This window comes from Podarcis gaigeae (genome assembly GCF_964106915.1).
Source record: "Podarcis gaigeae genome assembly, chromosome: 16".
Classification (NCBI taxonomy): Eukaryota; Metazoa; Chordata; class Lepidosauria; order Squamata; family Lacertidae; genus Podarcis; species Podarcis gaigeae.
Window position 1 is genome coordinate 42,336,469 of NC_139693.1, and position 16,046 is coordinate 42,352,514.

General features: G+C 48.2%; 1 protein-coding gene across 1 annotated transcript in view; it reads right to left on the reverse strand.

Moving 5' to 3' along the window:
- MYO18B (myosin XVIIIB) overlaps positions 1-16,046 on the reverse strand; it is a 276,767-nt gene that overhangs the window by 133,240 nt on the left and 127,481 nt on the right. Inside the window, exons 18-22 of the mRNA XM_083717843.1 lie at positions 14,969-15,116; positions 13,807-13,966; positions 11,063-11,246; positions 8,916-9,120; positions 964-1,073 (exon numbers count right to left, since the gene is read on the reverse strand). Coding sequence (XP_083573969.1) covers positions 964-1,073; positions 8,916-9,120; positions 11,063-11,246; positions 13,807-13,966; positions 14,969-15,116 — 807 coding nt within the window. The remainder of the gene's footprint in view (positions 1-963; positions 1,074-8,915; positions 9,121-11,062; positions 11,247-13,806; positions 13,967-14,968; positions 15,117-16,046) is intronic.

A 16,046-nucleotide genomic window follows, 5' to 3' on the forward strand; every position in this document is an offset into this window, starting at 1 on the left:
GCTGTGTGATGCCCCCTGAATACACACACAGCCTCATTGCAACTGGGATTTGTAAGCGGGGGAAGAATCTGTGAAGGAGCTTGCAAAATCCCTCAGAAAATTAAGAGAAGGAGATCAATTTTGCACAGAGGCTTCCATTATGCAGAAGCGGGGGGGGGGGGGCGGGCTGAATTTTCAAGAATTTAGCCACTGTTCTTCATCCCTCCTCTTCTTCTTTGTTTGCTTATATTATAGCCTCTGATCTCTCTGAAGAAATGTATTTTTTGACAGCCACTTGATTATTAATGTCACCTAGTAGTATCAGTTAACACAGAAATAATAAATAATAATAATAATAGAAGTTAATTCATTCTCGTTTATTTAATCCATTTTGTCTGATTTAATCAGTATAATTGGGGAGGGAGTTGAATTAATAGAATTTGGAATTACTTTAATCTTACATGAAATTTTTAGCTTGTAATTTGTCTGCAATTAATCTAACTATGCAATTTATATTTTCTGATTCTCCTTTTCAGCGATTTCCCCCCATATTAATATATATTACTTTATTTTTTGAGTATAGATATATTTCTCCTCACCCCCTTTTTAAAGGGATTTATGTTAACAGGTTCTTAATATTCTAACAGATGGTTTCATGATGTCTGTTTATATGGTCTTCCTTATATAACAATCTCTTTTTCTTCCCATTTATTTTTTCTTTTTTATTAGATAGGCACCTTCATAACACAATGATGAGCCAATGCTATTACACCTATAATAGCAGGTAAATAACAATATTTCAGGTGAATGATGATATGGAAGCACATTTCTGGACCATTATATAACAAGCAATATTTGTTTATTATTGTTATTGTTATAAGCAGCAGCAGCAGAAACAGCAGCAACTTAGCCGAAATATATTAATATTTCTAAAGTGCCTCTGCTGCCTGTGGTGTCTTTGCTCATCCTCCGCCCATGGCTCACCTTATTTTCATCTGTCATCTCATAGGCTGAGCTGTATTTTTTCATCATTGGCTGAGCCAGGATCTGGAACTGGTGTCGGAACTGCGTGCGCACCATACGATCTGCGTACCCTGCAAGGCAAGCAAAAGGGGCATTTGCTGAGGGACTGAGCAGATTTGGCAAAGGAGAGTCTGGTTCCTCCCAAGGCTCACTCAGTTGCCAGAGGATAAGAAGCCACTGAGGCCACCTCCCAAAGACGGGCAAATCCATCTGTTTCTCTTTCAGTTTCTCATTTTTATAATCTTAAATTCAGTTTGCCACATTCCCACATCAGTTTGCAATTTTAATTTTTAAAAGTCTCCCTCCAAATTTGAGAGTGTATCTTTCCTAAAGTGCATATTTTCATATGCTGTTTGGCTTTCTGTTCATATACATTTTTGGAAGTAATTTTCCCCAGCATAATGCATTTTCTACATTATTGTCACTAGGGTTTTCATTTTTTTTACGCATAGGTATCCCTAATATGTTCATGTTTCATTATCAGGAACCCCTGGCAACCTTCTGGGAAGCCCCAGGAGCCTGTGACATGCACTCAGATCAAACACCAACAGTCTCAAATAGTTCCACAACTAAGTAAGGATTTGAATGTGGGTCTTCCACACTGCCACCAGCAACTAGTGCTCTGACTGCCTTGCTTATCCAAACCAACCCACCAGAAACCTGGCAAATCCTCAAGACCTAACAAATCCTTTTTAAAAGAAATTATTTAGAAACTATATTATAAAAATATTTGTTGGAAATGTAAAGAACATTAAGGGACATTTTATCATGCTTGGTGGACACATAAAAAAGCAAAAAAAAGAAGATAGAAATACATACACTGATATGGAGAACATTTAAGATTAATTATCAACTGGAGCCAGAACTCTGTCTGCTGGGACTTATGGATATACAGTTACAAAAGGAATATGAAACTTTGTTTCAATATATGATCACAGCTGCGAAACTTTTACAGGCACCAAGCTGGAAGGACCCATCATTTCCAACAATGGAAGAATGACTGTTAAAACTAAGAGACTTAGCTGAGATGACAAAAATGACATGTTTAATCAGAGAAAAGTCATTATTAACGTTTGTTAAAGACTGGAAACCTGTCAAGGACTTTTTGCATGAAAAAGAAAAAGAAATAATGATATTTGGATTTGAGGATTGAACATAATGTTTGTTGTCAAGGAACTGCCATCGGAAAGGCAGATGGTGGAGGGGCTCTCAGAAGCCAGGAGAGACTCAGCAGCGGAGGAAGGCACCAGCAGGGGGAGAGTGGGAGATCAGAGAGAGAGGGAGGCGAAGGAATGGCTCAGGGGTCTTCTAGCGAAAACAGCGGAGAAGTCTCAGGACCTCCCATAGGTACACCCACTCCTCGCCGGAAACTGTCGCGCCGAGAATCCAGACGACGCGTTTCTGTCAAGGAGCTTTTATGCTGGAGTAGATTCCGTAAACGCCCACTGTCGGATTCTGCCAGCGATTGAGGGAGCCATGCTTAAGGGGCTCCGCTACAGACAGAACTTTGCCAATCTGGGCAAACTCTGAGGGACTAAGCTTTTACGCACAAGCAGCTCATCATCCCATCACAGCAGTCCGACAGTCTCTGAAAGCCGCTTGTGCAAGAGGAGGCATCATGAGCAACCCAACCGGAGCCGGAGCCGCAGGAGGAGCTGGAGCAGGTCCAAGCCTGGAAGAAAGGTACAGGGTGTTGGAGGTCCAGCTAGCGCTGCAAACGGCGAGGCTCGAGGAGAGGAGGGCTCAGGATGCAGAAAAGGGAAAAACCACCCCACTCACAAGGAAGGTGCCAGGATTGGTGCAGAAGTTTGGGGGTGATCCCAGGAACTATCAAGCCTTTAGGACAGAGATGCAATATGCCCTCAATCTGCAGTTTGATGACTTTCCTGATGAGGAATCGAGGGTAGCGTTTGTGATTGGCCATCTCGAAGGGGGGGCGAAAGACTGGGTGAGGCCCCTGATGGCAGCTAATAATGACGCCCTAAAGGACTCGAGGAAGTTTTTTCGTGCCATGGATCTGATGTTTTCCAGCGAGATTGAGCAGGGAATGGTGCACAGACAGTTAATGGCGTGTAAACAGGGGAGCCGATCTGTCCGTGAGTACTGGACTGAGTTCACCATGTTGATCCATAAATTGGGATGGGAATTGTCGGCGGAACCGATACAAATGCTGTTCGAAGAAGGGCTATCTTCGCCGGTGAAGGACGAACTTTCCCGGGCGCCCAGGGCGGAGTCTATGGACCAGCTGACTAAATCCGCGCTGACCATAGGAGCACGCCAGGAGGCGAGAGCTTTGGAGAAGCGGGAAGGGAAGGGGGAACGTTGGAGGGATTTCCGCATTCCAGAGATTCCCAAGCACCATTCCCCGCCAGTAGAGCCGATGGAAATTGGAACAGCGCGCGTGGGGGCAGTTTCAAACCCAAGTGAAGGGCGGAAGAAGGAGGGAAAGAGCGCCAAGAAATGTTTTCTCTGCCAACAGCCAGGTCACTTTGCCAGAGTCTGCCTGCAAAGGAAGGAATGGCAAGGGATGGCGGGAGCTGTTGGGGGGAGGAGGGAGTTAAGGAGCAAGTAAAAGCCAACGCCTGGCTGCCGCCATCGGGGCACAGCAGCCAGGCCAAAGAGCAGTGAATGTGCCCATGCCGGAACCCCCAAGACCAGCCCTTGTAATAGAGGTGTCGCTAGAGCTGCCAAACGGACACCCACTAAAGATAAAGGCACTATTGGACTCAGGCAGCTCCTGTAATTTTATGAGTAAGGAGTTTGCAGCCGAACACCAGATACAGACTCTCCCTTTAAGTAACCCTTTGCAGGTGACCACGATTGATGGGAGGGAGCTGTTGGGGGGAGAAGCTAACCAACAGACTGTCCCAATGATAATGAGGGTGGCAAGACACACAGAACTGATAGCGTTTAATGTGGCCACCTTGGGAGGAGCGCCCATTATTTTGGGGATGAGCTGGCTAGCGCTGCATGATCCGCTAGTGGGATGGCACCAGAGAGTAGTCTCATTTGGGTCAGCGCATTGCCTGGCACACTGCAAGGAAGGGGAAGCCCAGGTGGAAGCCAAGGCCACCCTAGCAGGGATGGAAGTAGCTGATAAAGGGAAGGTACCATGACAATACGCCGACCTGCTTAACGTCTTCAGCGAAAGAGAAGCAGATAAACTGCCCCCGCACAGACCCTTTGACTGTCAAATTAACTTACTCCCAGAAGCACAACTGCCAGTGGGCAAGCTGTATGCAATGTCAGACAGGGAGATGCAGGAGTTAAGGGAGTTCATTGACAAAAACCTCAAGCGAGGTTTCATCAGAGAGTCACGAGCGGTGGGGGGCAGCCCAGTGTTCTTTGTGGACAAAAAAAACACTGATAAACCCAGATTGGTCGTGGACTTCCGGGCCCTAAATGCAGTGTCAGAACCAGTGACCTTCCCCATGCCCAGAATCGATGACATTTTGACACGGGTGAGGAAAGGGAAAATTTTTACCAAGCTGGACCTAAGGGGGGCGTATAACCTGATACGTATGAGAAAGGGAGACGAGTGGAAAACCACTATGTTCACCCCCTTAGGGGCCTTTGAGTACCTCGTTATGCCCTTCAGTCTACAGGCGGGCTCGGCCTGTTTTAAATCGTTCATGAATCACGTCCTGGGACCATTGCTTTACAAGAACTGTGTAGCGTTCTTAGATGACGTCCTGGTGTACTCAGAGAATGAGGAGCAGCATGTGCGAGATGTAAGAGAGGTACTGAGCACACTGCAAGAAAACCAGCTGTGGGTGAAACTGGAGAAGTGTCAGTTTCATACCAGAGAGGTGGAATTCCTGGGGTACCGGTTGTCAGACCAGGGATTGGCCATGGATCCCAGCAAGGTGCAGGCGGTACTGGAATGGAAGACACCGAAAACTAAGAAGGACGTGCAAAGGTTCCTAGGCTTCGGAAACTTCTATCGGAAGTTCATCAAGAACTTTGCCCACTTAACGGCGCCCGTCACTGATTGTCTCAGCAGCAAAAAGAAATTTGTCTGGACGGAAGAGGCGCAGCGAGCGTTCGAAAGATTAAAGAAGGCGTTTGCGTCGGAAGAACAACTTTTGCACGTGGATCTACAGCAACCAATGAGAGTGGAGACTGACGCATCAGACCGAGCGGTGGGGGCGGTGCTTCTACAGCCGGGAAAAGATACGTCGGAATGGAGACCGTGTGCCTTCTTCTCGCGGAAGTTGAACAAATCCGAGAGGAGCTACACCGTGTACGACCGAGAACTACTCGCCATTCATGAAGCGTTCCGGAAATGGCGACACTTGCTGATTGGAGCGCAGCACAAGGTCCAAGTGCGCACCAACCACAAAAATCTAGAATACTGGAGAACTGCCCGAGTACTGAACCAGAGACAAGTGAGATGGGCCCAGGAGTTCTCCAAATTCCATTTTGAAATTTGCTACGTGCCAGGGAAGGAGAATGTCAGAGCGGACGGTCTCTCTCGAAAACCAGAGTATTTAGAGGGAGAGGGAGCGCCAGAGGAGAGACATATCATCCCCGAGGACCACTGGCTGTGTGGGGCGGCATTGGTGGGGCCAAGAGAACTGGTAGAGGGAACCGAGAACGATGAATACGCCCAAGATAAACTCAGAGGACTTCGGGGAGGTGGAGAGAACACAGGGGGTTTTGAGAAAAGGAACGGAGCGTTGTACTACAAGGGGGCACTGTACTACAAGGGGGCACCGAAGGAGAACTGAGGGGGCGGGTACTCAAACAATTGCAACACAAAACCATGTGGTTGGTTACCAGGGAGTTTTGGTGGCCCAAGGTGAGGGAAGACGTACGGGAATATGTTAGGGGGTGCGGTCGGTGCCAGCGAGCAAAAGGGGAGAGGCTGGCACCAGCGGGGCTATTGGAACCCTTACCCACACCAGAAAGGCCATGGGAGGCAGTATCCATAGATTTTATGACGGATCTGCCAAAATCCAAAGGGAAAACAGCTGTCATGGTGGTGGTAGACCTATTAACCAAGATGTGCCATTTTATAGCCTGTTCACACGCGGTGACAGCGGAAGAAACCGCCAAGTTGTTTGTAAAGCATATTTTCAGGTTGCATGGCGCCCCCTTGAGGGTGGTCTCAGACAGCGGGAAACAATTTACTTCCAGGTTCTGGAGGAAGCTCATGAGCTTACTGCACGTAGAAGTCAATTTTTTGACTCCCTGACACCCAGAAACAAATGGGCAGGCGGAAAGGGCAAACGGGATTTTACAACAATACCTGAGATGTTATGTAAATGACAGAGAAAATGATTGGGTAGATAAGTTGGCCCTGGCAGAATTTGCCTACAACAACGCGGAGAATGTGTCCTCAGGGATATGTCCCTTTCTGGCTAATTATGGGTGTCATCCCAGGGCATTTCCTGGAGAAGGAGGGGAGAGATGGAGTGTGCCAGCAGCGGAACACTTTGTTGAAGAGATGGAAGCGATCCACCGGCAACTCCAGCTTAACTTAGAGAGGGCCAAGGAAGAATACAAGAAGCAAGCAGACAGAAGCAGAAGGGAAGGTGAAACCATAAGGGTGGGGGACCGGGTGTGGCTATCCACCCAAGGACTGCCGTTCAAGGGAGGGTGTAAGAAATTGAGACCCAAACGGCTGGGACCCTTTGAGGTCATACAACAGGTCAAACCGGTAGCATTTAAACTCAGGTTGCCCAACCACATGAAACTGCACCCAGTATTTCACAGGTCCTTACTGTCGCCGTACCGAGAGGGGCGAGAGTGGGGGAGAAGTGAGAGGGAGGTTACTCAAACACCAGTCATAGAAGAAAGGGAACGCAACATGCATGTGGCAGAAATCATTGATTCCAGTTGGAAAGGGAATCAGGTGGAGTATTTGGTAGAATGGGAAGGGGAACCGGAGTCAGAAAACACATGGGTACCGGCAGAGGAGGTCAATGACGAGGTGTTAATAGAAACGTTTCATCAACGGTTCCCAAGGAAACCTCAGCCCGTGGCACGGTTCAGGAGGGAACACTTCGGCACCACCGATGAGGAAGAGGAGTGTGAAGGTTTCCCTGAATCAGGGCTGGAAGAGGGAATAGACTCCGACGAGGAGGAGGACTCAGGGAGAAGAGACGGGAGGCAGTGGAGAGAAGTGTTTGAATCCTCGGACGATGAGGAGGGCTCTTTCCGGGGTTTTCCATCCTCACCGCCAGTAGGGGAGGGGGCGGGAGGGGGTGAAGGGGGCCCTGGAGGGGAGGTGGATGTCAGGGAACTGCCATCGGAAAGGCAGGTGGTGGAGGGGCTCTCAGAAGCCAGGAGAGACTCAGCAGCGGAGGAAGGCACCAGCAGGGGGAGAGTGGGAGATCAGAGAGAGAGGGAGGCGAAGGAATGGCTCAGGGAGTCTTCTAGCGAAAACAGCGGAGAAGTCTCAGGACCTCCCATAGGTACACCCACTCCTCGCCGGAAACTGTCGCGCCGAGAATCCAGACGACGCGTTTCCGTCAAGGAGCTTTTATGCTGGAGTAGATTCCGCAAACGCCCACTGTCGGATTCTGCCAGCGATTGAGGGAGCCATGCTTAAGGGGCTCCGCTACAGACAGAACTTTGCCAATCTGGGCAAACTCTGAGGGACTAAGCTTTTACGCACAAGCAGCTCATCATCCCATCACATTTGTGTATAGAAAGTGGCTTTGTTGGGTGTTATATTGGATTGGACAAAGTGAATACTGTTTTTATATAGCAGAAGTACTTTACTTTCTAAATCTTATTTTTCTATCTTTTTCTTTTAACCTCCTTTCTATTCTTTTCCTTTCCTTTTCTTTTTTTCTTTCTCTCTCCTCCCCTTTTTATGTTTTCACTGTATCTAGATAAAAGTCTTAGTTTGGTTTAAAAGGGGGGGAAGATATTAAGTTTTTTATTTTTCTCTATAAACCTTAATAAAATTTATTACAAGAAAACAAAAGAAAAGACCTCACACATCTGATGAAAACATAAAACTGAGAGCAAAGATGAACCGTCTCCTTTCCATGCTCCTTCTCTCTTCCCAGCAGTGCAGCGTGGTGAAACTGGTGCAGCAAGCACCTCTTTAAAGTAGGTTGACTTCACCACCACTCAGCTGATCCTGGAACTTTGACAGGTGTCAATCACCCAGTGTCATCAGTACCACCCACTTGCCAAGGTTGGGTCACAAGGAGATGGGGTACTTAGGAATCCAGCCCACTGGCTGGATCCAATTCTCTAGTCATGCTACAGCCCTCCAACTTGCATCATTCCTGCCCACAGGCCATGCTGGTTGGGGCTGATGAGAGATGGGAGTCTAACAATATCCAGAGGGCAGCAGGTTCTCCTGCCCTGCTGCAGAGGAGCTGTAACACTCCCTGCACCGAGTCAAGCACCCTAAGAACATAAACAGAGTCTGGCTTCTAGGTCAAGCAAAAGGTAGCCCATCTAGTCCAGCATCCTGTTCTCACAGTGGCCAACCAGTGGCCTCAACGGGAAATCTGTAAGCAGGATCCATGCACAACATCCCTCTCCCCTCCTGTGGCTTCCAGAAACTGGCATTCAGAAGCATTACAACCTCCAACTGTGGAGGCAGAGCAGAGCCCTCCTGGCTAGGAGCCCTCGATAGCCCTCTCCTCCTCCATGAAATTGACTAATTCTCTTCTAAAGCCATCTGGACTGGTGGCCATCACTGCCTCCTGTGGGAGGAAGTTCCATAGTTTAACTATGTGCTGCATGAAGAAGGACTTTCTTTCATCTGTCCTGAGTCCTCCAACATTCAGCTTCTTTGGATGTCCATGTGTTAAAGTGTTATGAGAGAGTGAGAGAAAAATATTCTTCATCCACTTTTTCCATGCCATGCCTCTTTTTATAAATGTCTACCCAGTGAGTAGATGCAGGATGCCCAGCCATTCCATGCAACAGAAACCCTCCTGCACCTATCCTGCTGAGCCGTAATGCATCCAATATCTGGCCCCCGGAGAGCTGGGCTTGAAGGGCGGAGATGTCCCATCCTGCTGCTGTTCCCCCTGGCATCAGACAGGACTGCAGAACGGTGCCTCCTTCTCTGTCCATTTCTGTTCTCGCAATGAGGCAATGGACAAAGTGAATCTGGGATCTCTTCACTAGGTTGATGAGAGAATCCTACGGAAGTGGAGAAAAACACAAAGGAATTGAGTTCCTGATCTTCTGCTTGAAGATTATAGACCACATTCACACCATACAAAAGTTGTTATTCCAGAGTTACAATTTCCAGAGAGGGTCCAACGATCAATCCCTCTTCACAGGGAACTATGGACAGTCAACCTCTTTTTCACTTCTCTCTCTTACTCTCTCTCCACCCACCCACTTTTTGCATCTGATTGCAAAGTGCAGGTTTGAATCCCCACTCTGCCATGGAGCTCCCTGAGCCAGTCACAAACTCACAGCCTAACCCACCTCACAGGGTTTTTGTGAGGATAACATGCAGCGGGAAGAAGCAGGTATATTACATGTGCCTTGAGCTCCTTGGAAGAAGGAAGGCGGGATATAAATGCAATCAATCAATAAAATAAACAGGGACAAAAGACATCATAATGTAGCAAAAAAGTTTCAAATAAAAGCCAACCACACAAATAATAATAAAATCAGCCAGAGCAGCAATAAAAACCACATAGATAACATTCTTAAGACCACTGTCTGTTCACAGAAAAAACGGCATCAAGTAAATGGAACTGCTAAGCATCTAGAAACACTCAAATAGAAAAATATTTGTTTTCTGCCTTGTCAATCAGACTCTCAAGTTGCTAATGCTGTTGTTGTTTTTTAAAAAAAAATTGGAGAAATAATAAAAACCTAGCATTTAGCGTTACTTGGTTTTCCCTGGTGGGGTTTCAAAAGCTGCCTCCATCCTCTCTTACAAACCGTTGTGCATAATACTCTTTTTTTAAATCATAGAATGGGAAAAGCTCACTAACTGAACACTCCCTGGAAAAATACCAAGGATCACATCCAAAATACCATATTTACTTGAGTCTAATGTGCCATCGAATCTAATGCGCACCTCAATTTTCAGAACCTTGAAACCAAAAAAAGTATTTGCTAGTGAATGTCAATGTGCCATCGAATCTAATGGCATCTTAATTTTCACAGTGTAATTTGGCCAATAAAGGTGAGCATTAGATTTGAGTAAATATGGTATGTACAACAACTTTCTGTTTCCGTGCGCTGCTCTTAGTCATGCTGGACTCATGACCCGGAAGCTGTACGCCGGCTCCCTCAGCCAATAAAGCGAGATGAGCGCCGCAACTCCAGAGTCGGTCACGACTGGACCTAATGGTCAGGGGTCCCTTTACCTTTACAACAACTTTCACCACGTGGTGCCCTCCAGAGGTTTGTCAGCACAGCTGTATGATGCTGAGGCTGATGGAAGTTCAAGTAAGAAAATATGGAAGGCCCCAGGTTGGGGGAGGATAAATGTATTGGTTTGATTGCAGATCCCAAATCTGTGATCCACTGTGTGTGGGGTTAGAATTTATGAGAGGAAACCTGCTGAACCAGTCATAGTAGTTCCTCGGTTAAGGTAAAGCCCTTGGCTGGCCAGTTAAGTACTGTCATTTACTTGCCCAAAGTGATTGCTCTATTGCCATAGAGGAAAATGGGCAGGCATTTCCCACCTCGCTTGGCTGGATGCCACATCATCCTTGTGGGGAGAACAATAAGCCATGACGTGTGGGGTGGGGGGAAGAATTTTGGCTCATGCTGGAAATTTGAGATTCAAAGCTGTGAGTTTGGGGGTCCCCTGGAACCCTATGGGGAAACAAAATCTGTTGGGGAGTTAACACTATGAACCCATAAATCCTGTGCTCAGGTGTATACATGTGAAAATAAAGCCCTATAGCCTAAAGACTTTCACATTGACATGGCTGAACTTCATTCCAAGGAAACCAAACCCCAGGAAAGTGCAGGCACCCCTGGAGCCTCATGCCACTTGGGGACTGGGGGGCATACAACAGCATAATAACTGAATAACTTAAAGCAAAACTGGACTTGATGCATAAAAAAGTCCTGGGCCCCTCTGCCAGTTCTAGGCAACCCTTTCGCTCACCAGCTGAAGCTTGATCTGAGCACACACAGACTTCTTCTTCACAGCTGCAAAGCTGCTAGTGAAAGTCTTCCTCACGCAGCCAACTCGCTGCAGTGCTTGCTGGGAGTTCCCCTCCAGCCCCGCAACAGACCGGCATATCAGGGGCACTTTGGACCGCAACAGAAATAGTTTCTTCAGAGGGTCTCTGTGGAGAGGGAAATACATCACCCAACCTTAAGAGCTGCCATTGTATGATATAAGATGGGCCTTGGTTAGTGTGTGTAAGGGTGGGAGGAAGATCCTTGTGCATCTCCAAAATAGGGTTGCAAGGTCAGAAGCATCCCAGAGCCTGAGATTTCAGGGCCCAAACCTGAGACCAAGGGGCAGCCCCTAGCAATGTCACAAGAGTGATGTCATTATACATGACCCATTAATCATTTAAGAAGACCGTCCAGGAGTTGCTGTGGGCAGCAGAGGCAGCAGGGCTCAGCTCCTGCTGCTCCTCTCCACATGCCCCACTCACTTAGAATCATAGAATTGTAGAGTTGGAAGAGATTCCAAGGGTCATCTGGTCCAACCCCCTGAAATGCAGGAACTCAGCTAAAGCACCCCAGACACTTGGCCATCCAGCCTCTGCTTAAAAACCTCCATTGCCCATTCCACTGTCAAACAGCTCTTACCGTCAGAAGGTTTACCGTATTGTTCGCTCTATAGGACGCACCCGACCATAGGACGCACCTTGTTTTAGAGGGGGAGAACAAACAAAAAAAAATCTCCCCCTCTCTGCCCAGCGCAGAAGGTGCCTTCAGTCGCCTTCAGGTGGCTACCTTGGAAGACTGGAGAGCAAGAGGGGTCGGTGCACACCGACCCCTCTCGCTCTCCAGGCTTCAGTGAAGGCAACCCAAAGCCTCTGGAGCACGGTGGGAGTTCCCACTGCGCTCTGGAGGCTTCGGGTTCCTTTCGACCTGCTCTTTGGGGCTGGTGGGGGGAACCCCCCCGCCAGCCCCAAAGAGCAGGTTGGGGAGCAGCGGAAAGGCACGCAGGCAGAAGAGGCTTCTGCCATAGCTGCGCGCAACCTCTCCAGCTGGGAGAGGCTGCGTCGGGCTAAAGAGGAAACCAACCATAAATGAAATTTAACTTAAACATTAACATCCTTAGATCTTCACCTTATGGAATTAATATTCCTAGCTGGTTCCCAGCCAACCATAAATGTACATTTTTAAGCCTCTTCTTCTTCTTCTTCTTCTTCTTCTTCTTCTTCTTCTTCTTCTTCTTCTTCTTCCTCTTCCTTTTCCTCTTCCTCTTCCTCTTCCTCTTCCTCTTCCTCCTCCTCCTCCTCCTCCTTTTTTGGGATTAATGGGAGGAGGAGCAGGGGCCACAGGCTGCCTTCTGAAAGCGAATCACTTTCGCCTCCAATCATGGAGCTTTCAAATCCCCAGGGGATGTTCCAATTCCAATTAAAGTTCTATTGTTCATTAAGGGAAGGAAGGCAACCAGTGCAGAGAAAGGGGAGAAAGTGCTAAATGGGCAGAGATGCAGGACTGATTTTGCAGATATTAATTAAATTAAATTTTAGAATGTTCTAAGCTGTTTGGCTGAGGTGTCCTCGCCATACCCACCACCCTCCAAAAATTAGGTGACTCTGCCTCTGCCTCAGTTTACCTTGCAAAGGTGCTTCTTCTCCCTCTGGTGCAACATCACCTTCCCCATTTTTCCTGACTGCTCCCTTAGAGATGGGATTCTCTGTGGCCTCTTGAAGAGACCTGCATTGGCTTCCAGTACATTTCCAAGCACAATTCAAAGTGTTGGTGCTGACCTTTAAAGCCCTAAACGGCCTCGGCCCAGTATACCTGAAGGAGTGCCTCCACCGCCATTGTTCTATCTGGACACTGAGGCCCAGCTCCAAGGGCCTTCTGGCAGTTCCCTCGCTGCGAGAAGCGAAGTTACAGGGAACAAGGCAGAGGGCCTTCTCGGTGGTGGCGCCCGACCTGTGGAACATCCTCCCATCAGATGTCAAGGAAATAAGCAACTATCCTACTTTTAAAAGACATCTGAAGGCAGTCCTGTTTAGGGAAGTTTTTAACATTCAGTGCTGTATTGTGTTTTTAATATTCTGTTGGGAGCCACCCAGAGTGGCTGTGGAAACCCAGGCAGATGGGCGGGGTATAAATAATAAATTATTATTATTATTATATTATTATTACTTGTAAATAAAAGACTATTTTTTCTGCTTGCTTTTACCAAGTCATTCATATAATTTAACAAAAAACTGGGGTCTTGTGGGATGGCATCTCCTAATATATTTTCCACTTGGTACTTAAATTAAATTCCAATACCTTTTTTGCTAGTTAACAACCCCACCACATGTGATAGCAATCTCCCTCTTGCTCTGGGGCATTTCCAACACATAGCTGAATATGTTCCACTTATTTATGAATCATGGTGATGGGAGACTGCCATGTCATCATGACTTAATAGCAGTTTCCACTTCCTGTCCTCCTGTGGGCCTTCAATTCTCCCCGATGCTGATCCCTTTTAAAACCAGCCATCAGCACACCACTGGGCATTGAATTTAATCAATTAATTCTGAAGCACAATATGAACGACTGCATCTCCTCCCTCTTAGCTTTATTGGGTGAGGAGTTCAAATTCCAATATCAAGTGATAAATAAATTGCATGAAATAAAACTAAACAGATAAACTTCCCCCAGGACCTGAGTTTGGCGCTGCCTCTGGCATGGAATTCTGCATGCAGAAGAACTTACATTTTCGACTCCTGCAGGACTTGGATGGCATTCTGCACTGAGAGGTTCCACTTGGCTTTGTTCACCCAGCCAGTGGCATCATAGCGGACGGGGTCTTGGCCGAGCTGGTGGGCGATCTCGAACTGCAGGGCCTGCTCACACTTGCGCAGGGATCCCTGTCCTGCAGTGAAGAGACATCGACAAAATAGGAGAGGGTTACTTAAGTGGGAGGAAAGGGAATGAGCAAATGGCAGGTGCAGGCCAGGGGAGGGGTAAAAGGACTTTCCAAGGAATGGCAAGGGAAATCTCCAAAACAGTGGCGTAGCGTGGGGGTGCAGGGGGGGCCGGCCGCACCGGGCGCAACATCTGAGGGTTAGGGTTAGGGGGCGCAAATCCATGGGTTAGGGGGCGCAAATCCACGGTTAGGGGGCACAAATTACTTGCCTTGCCCCGGGTGCTGACAACCCACGCTACGCCACTGCTCCAAAATGGTGTGAATGAGTGACCTGGGTGAAATCTTGCCTTGTACCACTTGGGAGCTCTCAGCAAGGGTTAGAATCCACACAGGGAGCCCCATTGTCCCTTAAAACATGAAAGGTCATTTCTGAAAAGGTCAACTAAAATGATTGAGGGGGTAGAGCAACTCCCCTATGAAGAAAGGCTGCAGTGTTCAGAACATTTTAGCTTCGAGAAAAGAGGAGTAAAAGAAGTGTATAACATTATGCCTGGCAAGCAGAAAGTGGATACAGAAAAGCTTTCCACCCTCTCTCATAACTCTAGAAATCAAGGACATCCAACAAAGCTGAATGCTGGAAGATTCAGGACACTTAAAACAGGCCTCTGGTCTCCTTGGGTGTAGCAGCAGAGGTGGTGAATGGAGGACAAAGGGCACTTCACCAAGTCCAGCTTTGAAAGGCTTTGACCCCACCCTCCCATGAGTCTTGACTGACAGGCGGTTGTATCCAGCCAATCATGTGACCAGGAAGATGCCCTGATGCCAATAGGTGGGAGAGGGGCAACCCAAGGGTCAATGGACCAGAGACAGTCCCATTTGCAGACAGTGGAGCCTTGGATGGAGGCTGGGCAGTCTTAAAGAGCCAGGCTGTGGACAGACCTGTACCAAACCAGCCACATAATGTCCCCAACCCCATGTCAACAGGAGCTGAGGGCCCCTCCATTTTACCTTCATTGATCGGACCCTCCTTCACAAAGTAAGAGCACAGACGGTTGAGCGCAGTGCTGTCACTAGAGCCTTGGATCAAGGCCTCCTCATCCAGAATCCAGAACAGGCCCTTGGGGTCTTCTGCCTGGCCCCCAGGGGTGGCATGGACCTAGAGGGGCAGGAGAAACAGACCAGCTATTGTAAGTAGGGTCAGGGAATATTGCTGAGGTCACTGGACTTCCCCTGGTGCCCATGAAGCACCTGAAGCCTCCCCACCCATACTTCTTGTGAGGGGTGAGAGTGGTTGCCTTTCCCGCCTGCTTGAAAAGCCCCTAGAGGAAAAGGAAGAAGCTGGAAGTGTGCTGCTCTTTCCAGCTTCTGATTTCAGTTCTATGTGCTTTTCACAGCTCAGGTGAGCATTGAAACAGATAGCAGAGCATCCATGAAGGTTGGAAGGAAAGGGATCTGGAAGAAAGAAAGTGGGGTGACTGGAAGGGAGAAAGTGGGGTGCTGAAGGCATGGGGGAGGGGAGCACTGCGCAGAGAGAGAGAGAGAGAGAGAGAGAGAGAGAGAGAGAGAGAGAGAAGCTTTGTGCCAGGGAACTGCCATCAGTGCGGAAGGGAGACAGCAAAAGCCAGAGGGATTATAGAGAGCCTCCAGGGATCGGGAGAAGCAGCTCATCTTCTGGGGAAGAGAATAAACGCAGCTCCAGTGGAGAGGGGGTGCAGGAGTCGGAAGCAGGGAGGCGGTCCCATGACTCCTTGCCTGGGACAAGCGGGGAGGGAAGGGTTCCTCTGCTGCCCACGCCCTCTCTGCGCAGAAGGCTTTCGCGCAGAGAGGGAAGGCGGAGACTGGGCGTGAAGGAGCTTCTTTGCTGGAGGAAGTTTAAGAAATGCCCACTCACGGATTCTGCCAGCGATTGAGTCAGCCACGGGTGAGTGGCTCTCCGGACAGATAAAGTTTACATTAGCAGCCAGCCAGGGAGAGATTTGCCTGCTTGCGCACGAGCAACCCCTTGGAAACCTAACAGTCTGTTTACTAATCTCTGGCCCCAAACTGTCACAAAATCACAGATCACAACTGTCACTGCTGATAGAAT